Raw genomic sequence first — 16,514 nt, 5'->3', positions numbered from 1 at the left:
TTATTTTACTGAGAATTGAAAAAAAAAAGCGCTCGTTTTAACTATTTGTCTGATGTGTTTTTCGTACTCCAGTTTTCCCCGTTAAAATTAAACTCGTCATGTAGCGTACTGCTTCTTGATCGGTCCTTTTTGTAACCATTTAGCTTTCAGTGCGCAGGGACGTAAAGAAATTCAAAAGTCAAACATCTTTCATAGCGCGCATTTCCTTTTGTACTATTATGAGTTACTTAACGCTCTATCTGTAACAAGTTAATTTTAGTGTACTTTTCTCTTGAACATCTCGGCATGCATGTCTTTAATGTGCGGTAACATGCGCTTTATGCACCACTTCTATTTGCCCTTGTCGGTTTACTAAATTGTAATGGTGAGCGGAGCTAAAGAATAAGAGACTCATCTTTCAGGAAGTTATGTCACCTTCAGGCTTAGGGCTCCGCCCTTTCCTCCTGAGGAACCGGAGTGCGCGTGCGCAGTTTTCTACGGAACTTAGTTGCGTGACTTACATTGTCGTGATGTTCTTGTATCCGCCATATTGGATCCATAAAGAAACATCAACTACGAGATTACTAAGCCTTTTGCATATAGGAAGAGAATTGCTACGGTCATAGATTTAATATGTCTGCCACTGAATATAATAACTTACTCTTCGCAATAAGTCGGAAACTCGACGAACTGAATGCACTCGATCACCTTCTGTTCATGTGCAGAGGGAATCTGGCGCCAGGCAGCGAAGGCAACATCCATGATACTCTGTCGTTGTGTAAAGAGTTGGAGGAAAATAATAATTTAGGAAGTGATCGCCTTCAGCTAATGAAAAGACTGTTGAGGGGCGTCGAAGACTGGGCTCTTCTTGAAAAGGTGGAGAAATTCGAGTGCAAAAGAAAGGAATACAAGGCCTTGCTTGAAAAGATAATTTCTTCACTCGATACGCTCAATGATTTGGAACGGCTGATCGCGATATGCAGGGGAAGTGTTCGCGAAGGGAGTGAAGGCAACATTGAGGATGTTCGCTCGCTATTTAGAGAACTGGAGAATCAAGGCAATCTTGAGATTGACTATCTCGATGTTGTGAAGAACATTCTAGCTGAAACAGAGTCAAACGAGCTTTTGAAGGAACTTGAACAGTTCGAAGAACGAAGAAATCGGGAAGATAAATCCGAAGCGAGGAAAGGTATTTCAATCTCTGTTTTCTGTTTTTAATGGTCAACAATAACTTTTATAAATGTTCTCGATAAAAAGTATAAAAAGTCCGTAGTATTTGTTGCCGCTCTTGTCCTCGACAAGCTGTACATCATCCGGGTTTGATTGAGGGAATTAATGGAATGTTCAAGAACCTCATACTATTCATCTTCGGTTGTAGGGAAACAACACCGCAAAGAAATGCGACAAAACATGAGAGACAGGTTGATTCTTTTTGTAGACGCGTAACAGTCTGGTCTGAAAGTCTCGCGTTTGCTTCGTGTGTTAATGACTTGTTTCACTTACTCAGCTCTCGCAAATTTTTGTTTACCAATTAGTAGAACTTGATAATACTTACTAAATTAATCGCTTCGTTGGGCTCACGGCTATCTTTGCCATCAGACAATCAGTTGTCTGCATAAGATGAAATTCTATGGCATACAATTCTAATAAATTAATTGAAAATAATTAACCCTATTTTAAATGTGAAATTTAAAAACAAGCACCAGAACTTTGAGGGCAATGCTTAAAACAACTTATCTCTGTGATAGATGTGAAGGTCAGTTTGATCCTCAACAAACAAAATTATTTACGATCCTACCTGCAGTGTAAAATAGAAAGGAAGGTTGCAGGTAGGGTTTATCTGTCGAGGCGTATACAACCCTGTTCCCAGCTTCTTTTACCTTATCCTTTCCTAAGGAATGTTGAAGTGTGTAGGCTGGTTGTCTTTGACATCATCTCGTAGGAGACTCTAAATCCTCTCAGTTTTAGCCTCGAGAAAGTAGGGAGATATGCCACATGTGATATGAAAAATCATGTTATTAACTCAGACATGAGGACTGGCAGGGGAGCTTTCCACCACAATATTTACCTCATAAAGAACTGTTTTGTTTTAGTATCCCTCCTTGAGTAGGTTACCAACTATCTTGAGATCCTTGTCCTTAACCTTCAAGTGGGCTTATTTAACGGTGCAGCTGACTTAGTTACTAAGCACTCTTATTGTAAATCTCATGAAAGAGAGAAAGAACCTGAGACAGCTTTCTTTGATAGAGTTGTAGTTCACTAAACTGACTGACACCTGTTGTTCCATTTATATAGCACAAAGAGCTGCTCTTATGTCATCCGTCAGAAGCACATTGGTAGGAGGTAAGCCAGTAAAAAAATTTTTTGGTAAATTCTCTTGAAAGGGCTCACCCTGTCCCTTGGACTTGACAGTTTAAGACAATAAGGGAGTAGAGGACAGGGCCATTATCGAAAAGTCTTTGCTCCTACAAAGAGTCAATGTGAAACCGCTCGAATTAGTTGGAAAAACAACACCACCATCCTTTGTAGAATGAGTCATATCACAAAACATATATATATATTTTTATTATTTTCAGTGGTGAACATTAAAACAGTATTCAAAGTAGTTGCTGGCGGCCTTACAGTCGTCTCTGCCATGGAGGTTTTGAGTCGTTGGTCCTCATTTGATCAGCTGGTTGCAGCCGTACAAACCTGTGTGCTTCCAGCCGGCACAAGGCTGGTTCAAATCACAGATGGCTGTGTGTGCCTCACAGTTCAAGCCGAAAGTTTATCAGCTCTTAAACTTTTGTGGAAGTTGTATCAGGATGGAACCCTTCAAAAACATCTGCACGATTTCTTTGTCACTGATGAGGTGAGAGAACTCGCCGATGGAGAGGATGTGGAGGTGAATGTCACCATCGATGAAGGCGAATATCAGAAAGCTTGTGTCGAGCTCATACAAGGGGCCCAAGGTGACCTTGCATTGCTATGTTTGACTCATTTTTTAGCGAATTTATGAGCCCGGATTTCCATATGGATCGTGTTAAGTGTCCCTTGATGCATATCTTTTTTCGTTTCCGCATATTAATGTATTTGTGGCTATTCACCAAATAGATTGTCAACCTTGCCACCCTTAATCTTGCAAGTCCGAAATAAGATACTGGCACCATTTTTCAGCAATTTAACTAAAGTTTTTATCTGTTCCTTCTACTTATTTATAGTGCGTTCATTTGAAGTCAAAGTCATCGTGCTAATAATATAAGTTTTAAAGTTACCATTATTGATTTTTATTCTACTACTTTTAGGAGGTGCAACGATTGACGGTGTTGAAAGAAAACGGCGAAACTCTGATTCAGCTGTGTATTTCAACGCAAAAGAATTACCATTGTCAAGGCTTGAATGTCTAGAAACAGAATTAAAATATCTCCACAACAGAATTACACTTCTGGAGGAAAAAAACCAGAATTTGGGATCGCACTCTTTGGAAAAAGTGGACATCGCATCTTTAAGATCATACGATGAACGTTTTGGTAAGAACTGATTGTGAAATTCAACACTATAGGACTTTGGTGTTGTTGTTTGTTCGTTTGTCTGGTTGTTTTGTGTTTTTCCGTTGTCATGAATTACCATCCTCGGCATTTCGTTTTGATTGTTATGTTACCAAGTTCCCTTAAAAATGAAAACGTAGATCACCACTGAAAACCGCCTTGGCGAGTTTGGTTCCCTCATTACACATAATTATTATTATTATTGTTATTATTATTATTGTTATTATTATTATTGTTATTATTATTATTATTATTGTTATTATTATTATTGTTATTATTATTATTGTTATTATTATTATTGTTATTATTATTATTGTTATTATTATTATTGTTATTATTATTATTGTTATTATTATTATTGTTATTATTATTATTGTTATTATTATTATTGTTATTATTATTATTATTATTATTGTTATTATTATTATTGTTATTATTATTATATTTATTATTATTATTATTATCATCATTATTACCATAGTTATCACGGCTCTAACTGTGAGGTAATCTGTCTTAGATTACAAACCATGGGACCCCACGACAATGGAGAAAGACATTTTAAAGATGGAAGGATCAGAAAGACGCGAGAGTAAACAAACAATGAAATTTATGGGCGCAGAAAAAATGGATTTTGTACAGAGGTATATAGAAAATGTGCAAGAGACATATAGCTTGACGACTGAGGCAAGTGACAGTGGTTTGGGAGCACGCACTGCTGTGTCCGAAGAGGAAACAGAAGATGTGAGAGGTAAAACTGATTTAACTGTCGTTTCGGTTGTTATTTTTAATGAAACAATGTTAACGATGACTCGTTGCAAAGAGCAAAGGAAAGGAAGAGGGTTGTCAATCACAGCTTATTGCGAGAAGTCAAATCCAAATTTGCGTTTAAAGAAGAAAGAGGTATTTTCATTTTTGTTTTCATTTTAATTTACAAGCAGTTTTGGGCGTAGCACTCGAGCTGCAAAATAGAACATCAATATTGCTTTCGTTTATCCAATGAAAATAAACCTATAAGAAGATCAACATAGGGTACGGCCCATTACCGTAATCACTGCCTTTGCAAAAAGTGTTCTCCTCTGAAAAGATGCGACCCCCTTTTCACCCCGTCGACAGCCATTTAGGCCGTTCATGCAGCCAAAATAATCACTCGACAACGACTATTTAATCAGCGACAAACGAACATTGTACTGCGTGGTGATTCGCTTAGGCAGACAACCATTGACAACTTTTAATGCGCTTAGGGAAAACACAAATGTTTCCAACAACAAAGGTGAACGTTTTAAAAACTGCTTCATTATTCGTTTTCTTTTGTGGACATTTTCTTCCCAAGCATTAAAAAAAATGTCCCATCCATCAGAAAATGCTACATCACACCCCATCATTATGAAAACAATCCGTCCGTCAAAGGTCGCTCTTCTCGGTCCCAAAGATGGCCTTTGTGGAGAAATTCAACGTAATCACATATTTCTAATCGTTATTTTTCCTTTTAACCTTATTCAGATTCCAGTAAAATTTGCGTTAAAGATCTGGGGGAAGAGTCAATAAATGAAGTGGATCAGAAACTTTCTGTTGATAAAGTTGCGTTGGATAGGGTTTTTCGATTTTTTGGTCGTAAAGTGGACCGTAGACCTTCCAGGCATGTTTCTTGTATGAGGCAGATTGCACATAGCTTTCCAAACACTCCTGTTGACCTAATGAGGCAATGTTTCGAGGCACTTCAAATGTATGATCTTGTTGACCTTCTGGAGAAGGCGGTGAAAACAAGTTCACTTCGTCCTGTCCTTTCCTCGGGAGAAGTCGAGACGTTACGCACTGGTAATCTTCCCACAAAGTCTCACAATAATGTGGTAGTACTGGTAGTAAATGACAGTGCGGACAAAGACCTCAATCAAAAGATTGAGGGATTTTTTAAAGAATTAAATTCACAGAACGATGTCACTGTAATTGGATCTTCCAGGTCGGAAGAAAAGCTCAAGGAACTGAGGGATTTGAGACGGAAGCAAATGGTTTTGAAACGGAACCAAATCGATTTGGAACGGAACCAAAGGGAAGATTTACAACGACTAAGCGAGGAGGAACGACCATGGAAAACTTTTCGGTATAGAAAACCCAGAAAACTTACATGGGATGATGACTTCTCTAAGATAAAGTTTAAAATCGCAGAGCTTGAAAAAGAAATAGAAATGAACAAACCGCTTGTGGAGGAGCAACTGAAAGAGAACGAGGAGACTAAGACGATCATAACGTCTACAATGGACAACTGGATTCAGAATCAAGGTTAGTTGTAAACTACTTTCTAAGCATAACAGAGTATCGACTGTATGAAATAGTTAATTATATCAAGGTTTGAAACACAAAAGAAACAAACCTTGAGGCTCACTCATCTGGGAGCAGTTTGAAGGATACGAAACAACATCAGCTGAGGAATTGCATGGCCCACAAAATAATCTTCATGACATGACATGTGATCTCGTTTCGTTATTATTTCGCCAAAGTCAAACATGCTAAACACAGGAACCAAAAGAACGGCGTAAAATGAATTTTAACTAGCACTGATTTTAATTCCATAGCACGATAAGTGTATCTTCATTTCTCACTGGCTCAGTTAAGATGTTTCCTCATAAAAATAAGATGTCGACCAATTTTTTTTTAAACTTTCCTCAAATGTCCCTCACCAATGTCTGTTTCGAAAAATGAAATTAAAAAAGGGGCTTGTTTAAGAGATATGATGGGCCAAACTTACCCCATTTGTGCCTGTTCTGACACTAATCACGCGCGTCATTTCATCGGTTCACAGTACGTTTTGCTGCAGCTGAAAACAGTGGTTTTTAAAGTAACACTAGACAAAATTCGATAGGTAGAAAGTCTCGAGCTTATGGAACAATTTGATATAGAGTTTGTGGGGAAATCACGCAAATTTAAACGACATCGACTCAAAAAGTTCCCCGAGCCGTTCCTTTCAAGTTAATAATTTGCATAGTTTTAACCATCTTTTTCCCCTTAGAATAATTTTTTGTTAATGCCCCAATTTAAAGGGGATAATTTGTACTCCAAAATTACGCAATAGAAAATATAGGTCATCGTGCTCGTTCAAGAGCTAAAGAATGTCGTACCTTTTTACCTGGTCCATTAATTAAAAAAGAATACCATATTGTCACAATGCGCGCGCTTATTAGCCTGATTACGTGATTCCTATGCGCAGTATAGAATGCGCAGTGCGATACGGAGGAATAACCTTAACACCCCTTTGTCCAGGGCAAGGAGAGAAAGGTTATGCATAAATTATTTGTCAGTGACACAAATTCGTATTGAGGCAAGCTTTTCGGCTTGGTGTCGTCTGCAATTGCTTGTTTTTCTTAGTCTCTGTTCTTTTTATTTATATTTTATTATTTTCGTTCAACAGAGAAATTCACCGCGATTTTTCTAGCTTTCATCATCGATGAAAGCAAATCAATTTACGATTATGATGTTTTATCAGAATGTGTGGCGTCCAAGTTGTCATCGCTTCCATATCACACGAAAATCGTGGTTGGTGCTCCGAGGGAGGAAATCATTGATAAGGTTCCTGAGCTGCTATCTATTGGTTCTCCAGTCAGGCCAATTACCTCCTCGATCTTCAATTCGATGATTGAGATTTTCATCAAGCGATACCACAAAGTGGATCTCGTCTCAATGATGAGAGAATTATTAAGAACATCTAAACGAGTTATGAATGACATCCGAAGCAATCTTTCTACTCTTCCAAGTTTTGAGAAAAGGAAAGAACAGGAGCTCGAACGACGCTAATCATATGTGAATTAAACGAGACACTATTTGAAATAAGAAACATTATCAACAACTAATAAGGGACCAGTCATCCGATCATTATCTATCGCCTAGGGGATGGGGTGAGCGGGGGGGGGGGTAGGTAAGAGGATTTTTTGTTGTGTCACAATGAAATTTACCCTATCCCCCCACAAGGCTCTGTCGTATTCTTATGATCCCCGCCTCATTGGCAGTCAGTTGACTGATCCCCAATCCGTTTCCCTTTAAAAAAGAGTAATAAATTAATCTTCCCAGAATTCTCCACTACCCCTCCCCAGGTGATAAATAATTGCTGGTACCTAACAGGATACCACGCGCCATCCCATAGTTGTATTTTTCTTGTTTTCAAGTATCAGGGTTATTCAAATTTTTTTCCTATATAAGGGAGGAAATGCTATTTACATTCAAAGATGTTTATTATGCAGTTGCGGACAAATTTATTAGCAACAGCACGACGAATGAAACCTGGAAAAGGAACGTACCTGAGTCTCCGAATCTCCTTTCAAGGGAATCTTCTTAAAACGTTTTTTTGTTTTTGTAATTATCCTCTCGGTGGTTTGAGTCAATGTTGTCTCTTACTTAGAGCTGAGCAGTAGAGTTGTAGAGGTATCATAGCGCGAAACTAGAATGAACTCGAGCATAGGCGCACGCAGGCAAGTTTTCTCGTTACTGGCGTTTACATCTTTCATCCACTTCGATACTTTGCCCGCTGCTTTGCTTCTCCAAGCAAAGGAAAAAACAAAAACCACTAGTATATGAAGAGGTCGCCTCTTATGAGTAAGATATTGATCGATAGCTTTTTAGGTTGGCAGGAAGGGGGATGGGTACAGAATTCATAAAGCTGACATTTATTACACGATGTAACCGAGCATTCAAAGCTGACCTATAAAAACAGACAATAGTTCAGATAACTATATTAAAATACTAGGTAGGAACAGATTATGATGCAAAATTCAGCTTTAGAGACTAGTTTAGATGGGTTAATTGGAATTTTTGTAACAATGCGATAACACTATTCAATAGAAAATGACATAATAAGTGGCGCAGAGTATTACTAGCATTTATTGTTGTGCAGATTAGTAACTTCGGAAAAGGCAGTAGTTCCTTTAACGAGATTTAAAAACGCATTTTAATAAGCGAGGTTCAGTTTTGTTTTTAGTTTAATGATCCCGAATATTGTGATTTCAGTAGAGTAACCCACTAACTTCAAGTTTAAATTGGTAAGAATCCACAAAGAATTTAAAAGCAAAATGATGACAATTCTTTGCAAACCAGTTGAATTGAACCGAGGTATTGTAACGATTAACGATTGTAACGATTGTAACGATTGTAGCTATTAAATTGTTGCGCTGTCTCGACGTCGTGGCTTCCAGTTTAAACCACGGTTTGGGTCTAAGATTCGTATGGCTTTTCATTCCGGCCATTTAGCGCTTTGAAAGCCTCGACCAGCAGTTTCCCCCAAGCACATTAAGTTTCCCAAACTATAGTTCCGTACTCTGAGCCCAGGATAAACCAAGCGTGAGGTCGATGATCTGTGAAGGTGTTTTGGATCGCGTGTCACTTCTTAATCGACAACTAAATGTTGGTTCGGATTAGCTGAGTTCCTTCGATTCTTCAAATTACCAAATGTGTAGGACTGCCGGTCAATTCGTGTATTGAAAACTTTGACCGACTGCCACTCATTTAGCCACAGCGTTCTGAACATGTGTAACTCGAACGAATTTCAAGCTGTTTCTGTAATTTACAATTTCAGTTGTCCAACATCCTTTGAAATTTCTTTTAATAATTTTGCTTTGTAAATCCGACAAAGTTCTTCGGTCCCGTAGAAATTAGATTCAATTCATTGATCTATTCTGCTTGTGGGTATGCCGGCGAAAAGGGTCGATTTACAGGTCATTCGACGCAATTTTTCTTCCTTCCCTAAGCCTAGAACCTGTCACACTTCATTGTTTTTACGTGAGTAGTATCCCCGTATTCTAATCAGCTAGAAATGACACTGTTGTATCTGCGCTGTACAGTGAAACTTTGACACCTCAACCAAGGCAGTGACTCCTTTCCATCTGCTGAAAAAAATAACGGAAAGCAAACCTAGAGATTTTATGATTAGTACATTTGATGAACTCTGTTTTTGTATTGGCAAACAAAGTGGCTCTGATGAGTTATTAATTTGCCCCCCGCCAACAATTACGATTTTTGCTCTCTTATGCAGCTACGAAACCCGGTATGCTGGTTAGTGCTCGCACAAATTACACGTGACCAGTGCGTTTAGATGTCAACTTTATTGCGAGGATTTTTTCTACACGCTTAAGAGATTCTTTTTTATTCCACTGTAATGTGTAGTCTATGATAGAATGCCAACAAAGAGATGGTTCACTTGTAAATTTTGTCCAGCTGACTTTCTGTTTGTAATATCCTAGCACAAGCAGCGGCTCTTGCATCATCCGTCAGAAATTTACTCTCTGGAGGTAGGCCGTATCTTGTTAAATGTTAGGGGCTCTTTGACACGACTTTGATACAGACTACAAATATGTTGCATGCTCTAGTTGATCCAGGAGTGGGTAACGTTGTCCTCTGAATACTTCTCTCACTGGTGGATAGTACAGCACTTTTTGTTAAAATTATCTTTGAGATAGCTTCTCTTTCCCTTGAACAACTGGGCTCACATTTGCAGTCATTAAATCTTAAATAAATAAGGCTAACTAATCTGTCACTTGGCTGTGACACTTAACACACTTAACTTAACTTCACTTAATTACTTGGCTGTGTAACCGCGTGATGCGGTTCCAGTCAAGACCCATAAATTGACCCTTGCTCACCATAGAGTCTCTAGTAGCTCAGCGGTTAGAGCATCCGACTAGATCACGGAGGGTCGTGGGTTCAAATCCCATCTGGGGCTCGGATTTTTCTTTAATTTACTCACTTTGGATGGTTGGCTGCATCTTGATTTGCCTTAACGTGACAGCGCGATGCTGTTAGTGAGTCCGCACTAATTACTTGGCTGTGTAACCGCGTGATGCGGTTCCAGTCAAGACCCATAAATTGACCCTTGCTCACCATAGAGTCTCTAGTAGCTCAGCGGTTAGAGCATCCGACTAGATCACGGAGGGTCGTGGGTTCAAATCCCATCTGGGGCTCGGATTTTTCTTTAATTTACTCACTTTGGATGGTTGGCTGCATCTTGATTTGCCTTAACGTGACAGCGCGATGCTGTTAGTGAGTCCGCACTAATTACTTGGCTGTGTAACCGCGTGATGCGGTTCCAGTCAAGACCCATAAATTGACCCTTGCTCACCATAGAGTCTCTAGTAGCTCAGCGGTTAGAGCATCCGACTAGATCACGGAGAGTCGTGGGTTCAAATCCCATCTGGGGCTCGGATTTTTCTTTAATCTGTCACTGTTCCTTTAAGTTGTACCTAGCTAATAACTCGTTCTTGTTGTCCTCTAGTGGTAAATATGAAGACTGTATTCAAGTTGTTTTCTGGTGGTTTAGTAATCGTTTCCGCCACGGAGGTCTTGAGTAGCTGGCTCTCGTATGACCAGCTTGTCGCTGCTGTACAGAGCTGTGTGCTTCCGGCTGGAACAAGTCTAGTTCAAATCACTGATGGCTGTGTGTGCCTTACAGTTCCCAGCATCGACCTTACATCTGCTTTACCAAGCTTTAGTAAAACCTCACTTTGATTACTGTGACATTGTCTGGGGTAGCTGTGGGATAACGCTACGAGATAAGCTGCAGAAATTACAGATTAGAGCAGCCCGTGTTTTGACATTTTCCAGCTATGATGCCGATGCAACTAAGCTACTTGAATTTTTAAGTTGGAAAAATCTGACAAGCCAGCAGGAAATTCATAGAGTTACCATGGTTTTCAAATGTCTGCACGGGCTAGCTCCTGAATATCTTAATTCTAAGTTTAAATGGCGTAACTCTGCTTATGACCTCAGGGACTCTGAAAATAAACTCAATGTTCCTCTACCTCGCACTAACTATTATCGAAAAAGCTTTAGCTATAGTGGAGCCACATTATGGAATAGTCTTCCATGTGATATAAGGAACACAGAGTCTCTGGGGTTATTTAAACGCAAGATCAATGCCACTCTATAACGCACGGCATTCACGGAAAACAGCTTTTAAATATTAGTTAGTGTTTTAATTTTTAAATAGTTTTAGTTAATGTAATTGCTGATGAATTGTTTCGTGCTTAAATAAAGATTATACATACTATACTATACTACTATACTAGCTGAAAGTTTATGAGCGCTTACAAACTTGTGAAAGTTATACCAGGATGGAACTCTTCAGAAACGCCTGTACGATTTCTTTGTTACTGATGAGATGAGAAAACTGGCCGAGGGAGAGGATGTGGAGGTGAATGTCACCATCGAAGAAGAAGAAGAAGAATATCAGAAAGCTTGTCTCGAGTTGATGAATGGAGCTCAAGGTATTGTATGTTGCACAGTTGGTTTCTTGTTACTGTCGCCCGCCCTTCTTAGTCAGTTAAAACGTTTTTAGCGTTCAGTCGGTGGATGAGTGAAAGGTCGTGAAAGACTAGTGCAGTCGTCAGGTCGTGTTAGAATTCAGCGTAAACCTTGCCCTTTCCCTAGTGAATTGATACATTTGTCAAAAGTTACAATAAAGTAACAGAGGCTTATAATTCATGCTACGGTGTGCTATGTACTATGTAGTTTCGTTTGATATTCCCCAGCGTAACCATAAATTATAGCTAGAACCATAAGGCGTATGAATTCACGACCAGAGTACATGCATTAACTCTTACCCCCTTCTATAATGTCTGAATGAATTTTTTGAGTTAGATTTTACCCCTATACGTCTACTTTAGATTTCTTCTTCTTTCGACTTCTCCCAATGCTAGTTTTTTTTTAATCTCTAAAATGTTGTTGTAATTTGAACTTTGGGAATCTGTGACTAGCCACACGCCATGGATTTCATAAAGTACGATGTGTGTTAATTATAATTGATAATGGTATATTTTCAACACCTTTGAGAAATTAACCATAAAAAAATCCATATCTGTTGACACCTCTTTGATCGCTTTCACCAAATCTGTCTTCCTCAGATCATAACACTAAGTAATGATTTAGTATGTTGTCATGGTCTACGCAAACACTACTTCCTCCTTTTCTTTTGACTAGCTTGTTTGCCTGTTTTTGTTTTGTAGAAGTTGAACTCTCTGGACGAGAGGAACGAGCCCGGAGAAACTCTGATTCAGTTCTGTATCCTAGTGTCAAGGAGGAACTGTCAATGTTAAAGATGAAACGCATCCAGGCAGCATTTAATCGGAGAATTGCATTTATGGAGAAAGAAATTGAAGAAGTTTCTTAGCGGTATGTTTACCAAAGCTCTAGCCCTCTAAAAACAGATTGATTTTTAATAATATTTACCCCTTGCCCCCAAGAGCAAACATTAATCTTGAAAATCCATAAATGCAAACTCCATATTAATATGCAGTATATTTTTTGAAAGCTACGGAGGAGCACATCAAAAACGATATCAGTAGCTCTGAAAGAATTTCAATTTTGAGCCATCGAGGTCTAAAAAACAAAGCCCAAAAGCTTAAGGAAGAAATATTCCGTCTCTAAATTTCACAGGTGCGCAGCTTAATGTGATTTTAGGTTTACATCTGATTCACTGAACAGATCTTTACTATACTATCATTTCGTCCGTTCAAGGAAATCTATGAAATAATCAAAACGTTGAGTCGAGTGGAACCCCTCGAGGTTAAAGAGTACTTTCTATTTTTGGGTTAGTGAGGAAGATTGGTCCACTGGTAATGTGTAGGTGAGACAGACGTTATCCAGGGGAGATTACGCTAGTGCCTAGGTCTCCCTTGTCCTTTAAGACTCTGTACAAATTGGAGGAAAAGGGGAGTACGAAACGTGTATACTTACAACGATGGCTCTTCGCGCACCCCGTCTCATTTTCCTTTGGACCACAAATCACCACCCGTCTGGGTGGTGATGGCTAGCTTTTGAAGCTTTTCAGTTAAGCAGCCTTCTTTTAAAACATGAAGGTCGATTTGGAAATTTCTTTAAGTGTCGGCGTAACTCAGGCTTTATGCAGCACGATTCACATGAACGCAAAATAAAGATTCTCTCCTCAGTAGTGTTTAGGGGGAAGAGAACTGAGTTGAGCGCGTAACCCAGTTTCTGATGTGTTTGCGGTCTGTTCAATACAGTCCTATCCACAGTTATCTTAAATTGTCCTTTTCCATTTCATTAGAGGCAGATAGACTTTTCTTGAAAGATCTCAGTCAGTTGGTCACAAGTGAATTGAATCAAAGGCTCAAGACTGACGCTACTGCAATGGAAAAAGTCTCCCGTTTTTCCGGTTTAAAAGGTGATCCATTCTCTTTCTCTTTCTCTTTCCTTCCTATTGAACATTTCTTTCCTGACACAACTGTGAGCTTGTTGAAAGAATGCTTTGAGGTCTTACAATTGAAGGATCTCGCTGAGATTCTAGCAAAAGTGAAACCACGTGCACTTTTTCCCGCGCTGTCTTCGGAGCAAGTTGAAAAATTGCAACTCGGTGATCGTCGCACGGAAAACTACAGCAACATGGCAGTTGTGGTAGTTGATGTTAGCAGTGAAAAAGACACTGCAAAAATGATAGAAACATTTTTTAAAGATCTAAACCCAAGAAACGAAGTAGGTGTAATACCATTTACTAATCTGAGAGAGAAGTATGTAGTGCGGGAGAATATAGAGGAGAGGGAGCAGTTGGAGATGTTCGCGTTCGCCAAGGAGAAGGAAATCAGATATCGTTTAGAGATCCAACTTCCTAAAATGAAAAACAGGATTGAGGGGGAAGATCAGGAAAAGAGCAAAAGCCCCGAAGAAGAAAGCGTGCGGAAAGTAGGTGGCCCTCCGTGGATTGATTCACATCTTTCCAGATTGAGGGTGAAATCTATTACAAACCTCAAAGAGGAAGAACTTTTCCTGAGAAAACGACTAGAGACCATAATAGAAGAAATTACGAAACTGAGGGAAGAAATTAAAAGGGGAACTGAGCAGATTGAAGATATTGAAAGGGAGAATAGTGATGCAGAGTTGGCCTCGTGAAATGTTATGAACAAATGGAACTAAGTTCAAGGTTGGTAAATTTGTACAAACTCTAGGAAGTGACTATGGAAAGACGTGTTTTTAAGATCTTTCCGCTCACCTCTTCCTTGTTTGTCTTTGTGTACTTTTTAAATCTCTCCTGTCTATCCCATCGTCAAAAAGTCAGTTTCGGGTTGTCATTTAAAATGTTATTTTTGTGGTGCAATATTTACAAACATTCTCGCTTTCCAAATTTTGCGGAAGTCACTGCGCACAGAACGGCCGCCAAATTAACAAAACCATCTTATCTAGTGGGTAGCTATATTTTTTTCTGTTGAAAAGGTTGTATGGAAATGTTTTTTGAATTACGAAATTTTAATCAATTAAAAGATAGAGAGGAAAAATCTGGAATTTTTGTTAAAGCCTGAATTATTTTCATGACTCTTTTTCGCAACTGCTTTAATTGTGTTTATAGCTGCAGTGATCTTGTTTTTTACTACGTGATTCCAATCAAATAGGAGCGCCCCAGGTGTGCTCCTCTGATCATCGTTGATTGCCTTTTCCGACTTATGTGTTTTACACGGGTGTTTGTATATCAATCTTCCTGGATTTGAGGGTTGATATATACTGTCTGTCGGTTTTAACCACGATAGCTACTCACTTTGTCACGTAGGTTGCATTGCTAACAAACACAGTAGCTGCTCATGCTTGCAAATAATGGGTCATAAACATGCACCTAATTCGGTGGATTGACATATAACACGGGAGATATTTGGGAGTTGCATGTTATTTCTCCAAGTAGGGGGCGAGGAAAAACAAGAGCAATTACCGCAAATTATGTTCGCTCGTATTATATGTTAAATCATCGAAAAAGGGTATTATTTTCCATTGTCCGATATTTTGGCTTGGAGTCTTTGAATTCCTTCCTTTTTTAAGCCTTGTTTGAGCACAACTTATTGAAATGCCGCAGTCACAGCATTTTGGGTATCCCTGCGTTTTAAGTATCCCCGTACCCAAAATGCTAGCGTTTTCGGTATCTGTTCTGGGGATACTCAAAACGCTAAAAGTGAATTAAACAAGAGACAGGGGCAAGTACGCCTTTTGCTGATCATAATGAGAGAACACGCAGATTTGCATGTAAAGGCGAACAATTGCGTGAGGTTACATTCATTAGTGAGAAAAAAACGATCATTTACGCGTAAATCGGATTCAATAACGATTTTTGCATTTGCATGTCTCGATGGGAAATTAAGACAAGATATTACGCACTTAACTTGTAAGTCATTATTGTTATACACAGCTCATAACTGCCCTTTGCACACATCTCGTGGGATCACTTTTCTATGGTCGAACCTGCCATTTCCTCCTTTCTTTACATTTTCTTTTGATATTTCAAAACGTCGTTTAACCTAGGTTTCTATGGACTAATATCCATATCTCCTGTCACTGTCGAAGTAGATATGAGGAGTAAAACTGGCACAATCCAGAAGGTTACTAAGTTCCTACAGAAGTGCTAAAGCCAACAACAGTATTTCGCAAGCTCCTATGCACTTACCTTTCGAATGAGATATTTAAATTCTCCACAAAATCAAGGTAAAAAATATTTACACTTCAAATAAAGGGGATATTCGAGTAAAAATCAGTTGATGCTAAAAATCAGAAATAACAATTTTGAGTGACGTTATGGTGACTCAATGACTTCAACCTCGTGTAAGTCAAATTATGCGGGCTGTTCAAGATGAAAAGCGGGCGGAAGTCGAAGTGCATGTGGTTAAGATACAATGTACTGTGCAGACGGTCTTAACGACCAGATAAATATGTTTGAGTTTCTTGTCCCTGATGAAGAGCGTTTTGTTCTAATTAGACAATCCAGCTTTCCGAGGCATATCTTTAGAATGGTAAGTTGTTCGCATGGATTGGTGCCACCAATGTTGCAATCAAGGATCAAAACGAATGAATTCCTCATTCTTAAGAAATGCCGAGGAAAGCTGGAAAGCTAAACGTTCAGAAGCTTTTGATTACACAACGAACCCGCATAAGCTGAACAACGCGAATTTGAAGATGTGGACATAAAGTCATCGAAACGTCATTTAAAATTGCTTTCACAGATTTTGTTTCAAATCATTTAAGTAAGAAGATGTTTAAATGTCG

At 38.9% G+C, this 16,514-nt stretch overlaps 2 protein-coding genes across 2 annotated transcripts; both read left to right on the top strand.

The window, feature by feature from the left end:
* The first annotated feature begins 501 nt into the window (after positions 1–501).
* On the top strand, positions 502–8,692 carry LOC149050036 (uncharacterized). Its single transcript, XM_089196554.1, has 7 exons — positions 502–1,168; positions 2,275–2,322; positions 2,556–2,930; positions 3,264–3,488; positions 4,024–4,254; positions 5,007–5,783; positions 6,910–8,692. The coding sequence occupies exons 1-7, from the start codon at positions 613–615 to the stop codon at positions 7,290–7,292; spliced, it is 2,595 nt and encodes an 864-aa protein (XP_089052680.1). The 5' UTR covers positions 502–612; the 3' UTR covers positions 7,293–8,692.
* A 3,796-nt stretch (positions 8,693–12,488) lies between these two features.
* On the top strand, positions 12,489–14,813 carry LOC149050035 (uncharacterized). The gene is made up of 2 exons (XM_089196542.1): positions 12,489–12,650; positions 13,546–14,813. Exon 2 carries the CDS (start codon positions 13,629–13,631, stop codon positions 14,382–14,384), a length of 756 nt encoding a protein of 251 aa, XP_089052668.1. The 5' UTR covers positions 12,489–12,650; positions 13,546–13,628; the 3' UTR covers positions 14,385–14,813.
* The last annotated feature ends 1,701 nt before the right edge of the window (positions 14,814–16,514 follow it).

The sequence above is a fragment of the Pocillopora damicornis genome, chromosome 2 (genome assembly GCF_964200805.1).
Source record: "Pocillopora damicornis chromosome 2, jaPocDami1.2, whole genome shotgun sequence".
NCBI lineage: Eukaryota > Metazoa > Cnidaria > Anthozoa > Scleractinia > Pocilloporidae > Pocillopora > Pocillopora damicornis.
The sequence above is the reverse complement of the archived record's forward strand: the minus strand, read 5'-3'. Positions and strand labels throughout refer to the sequence as shown.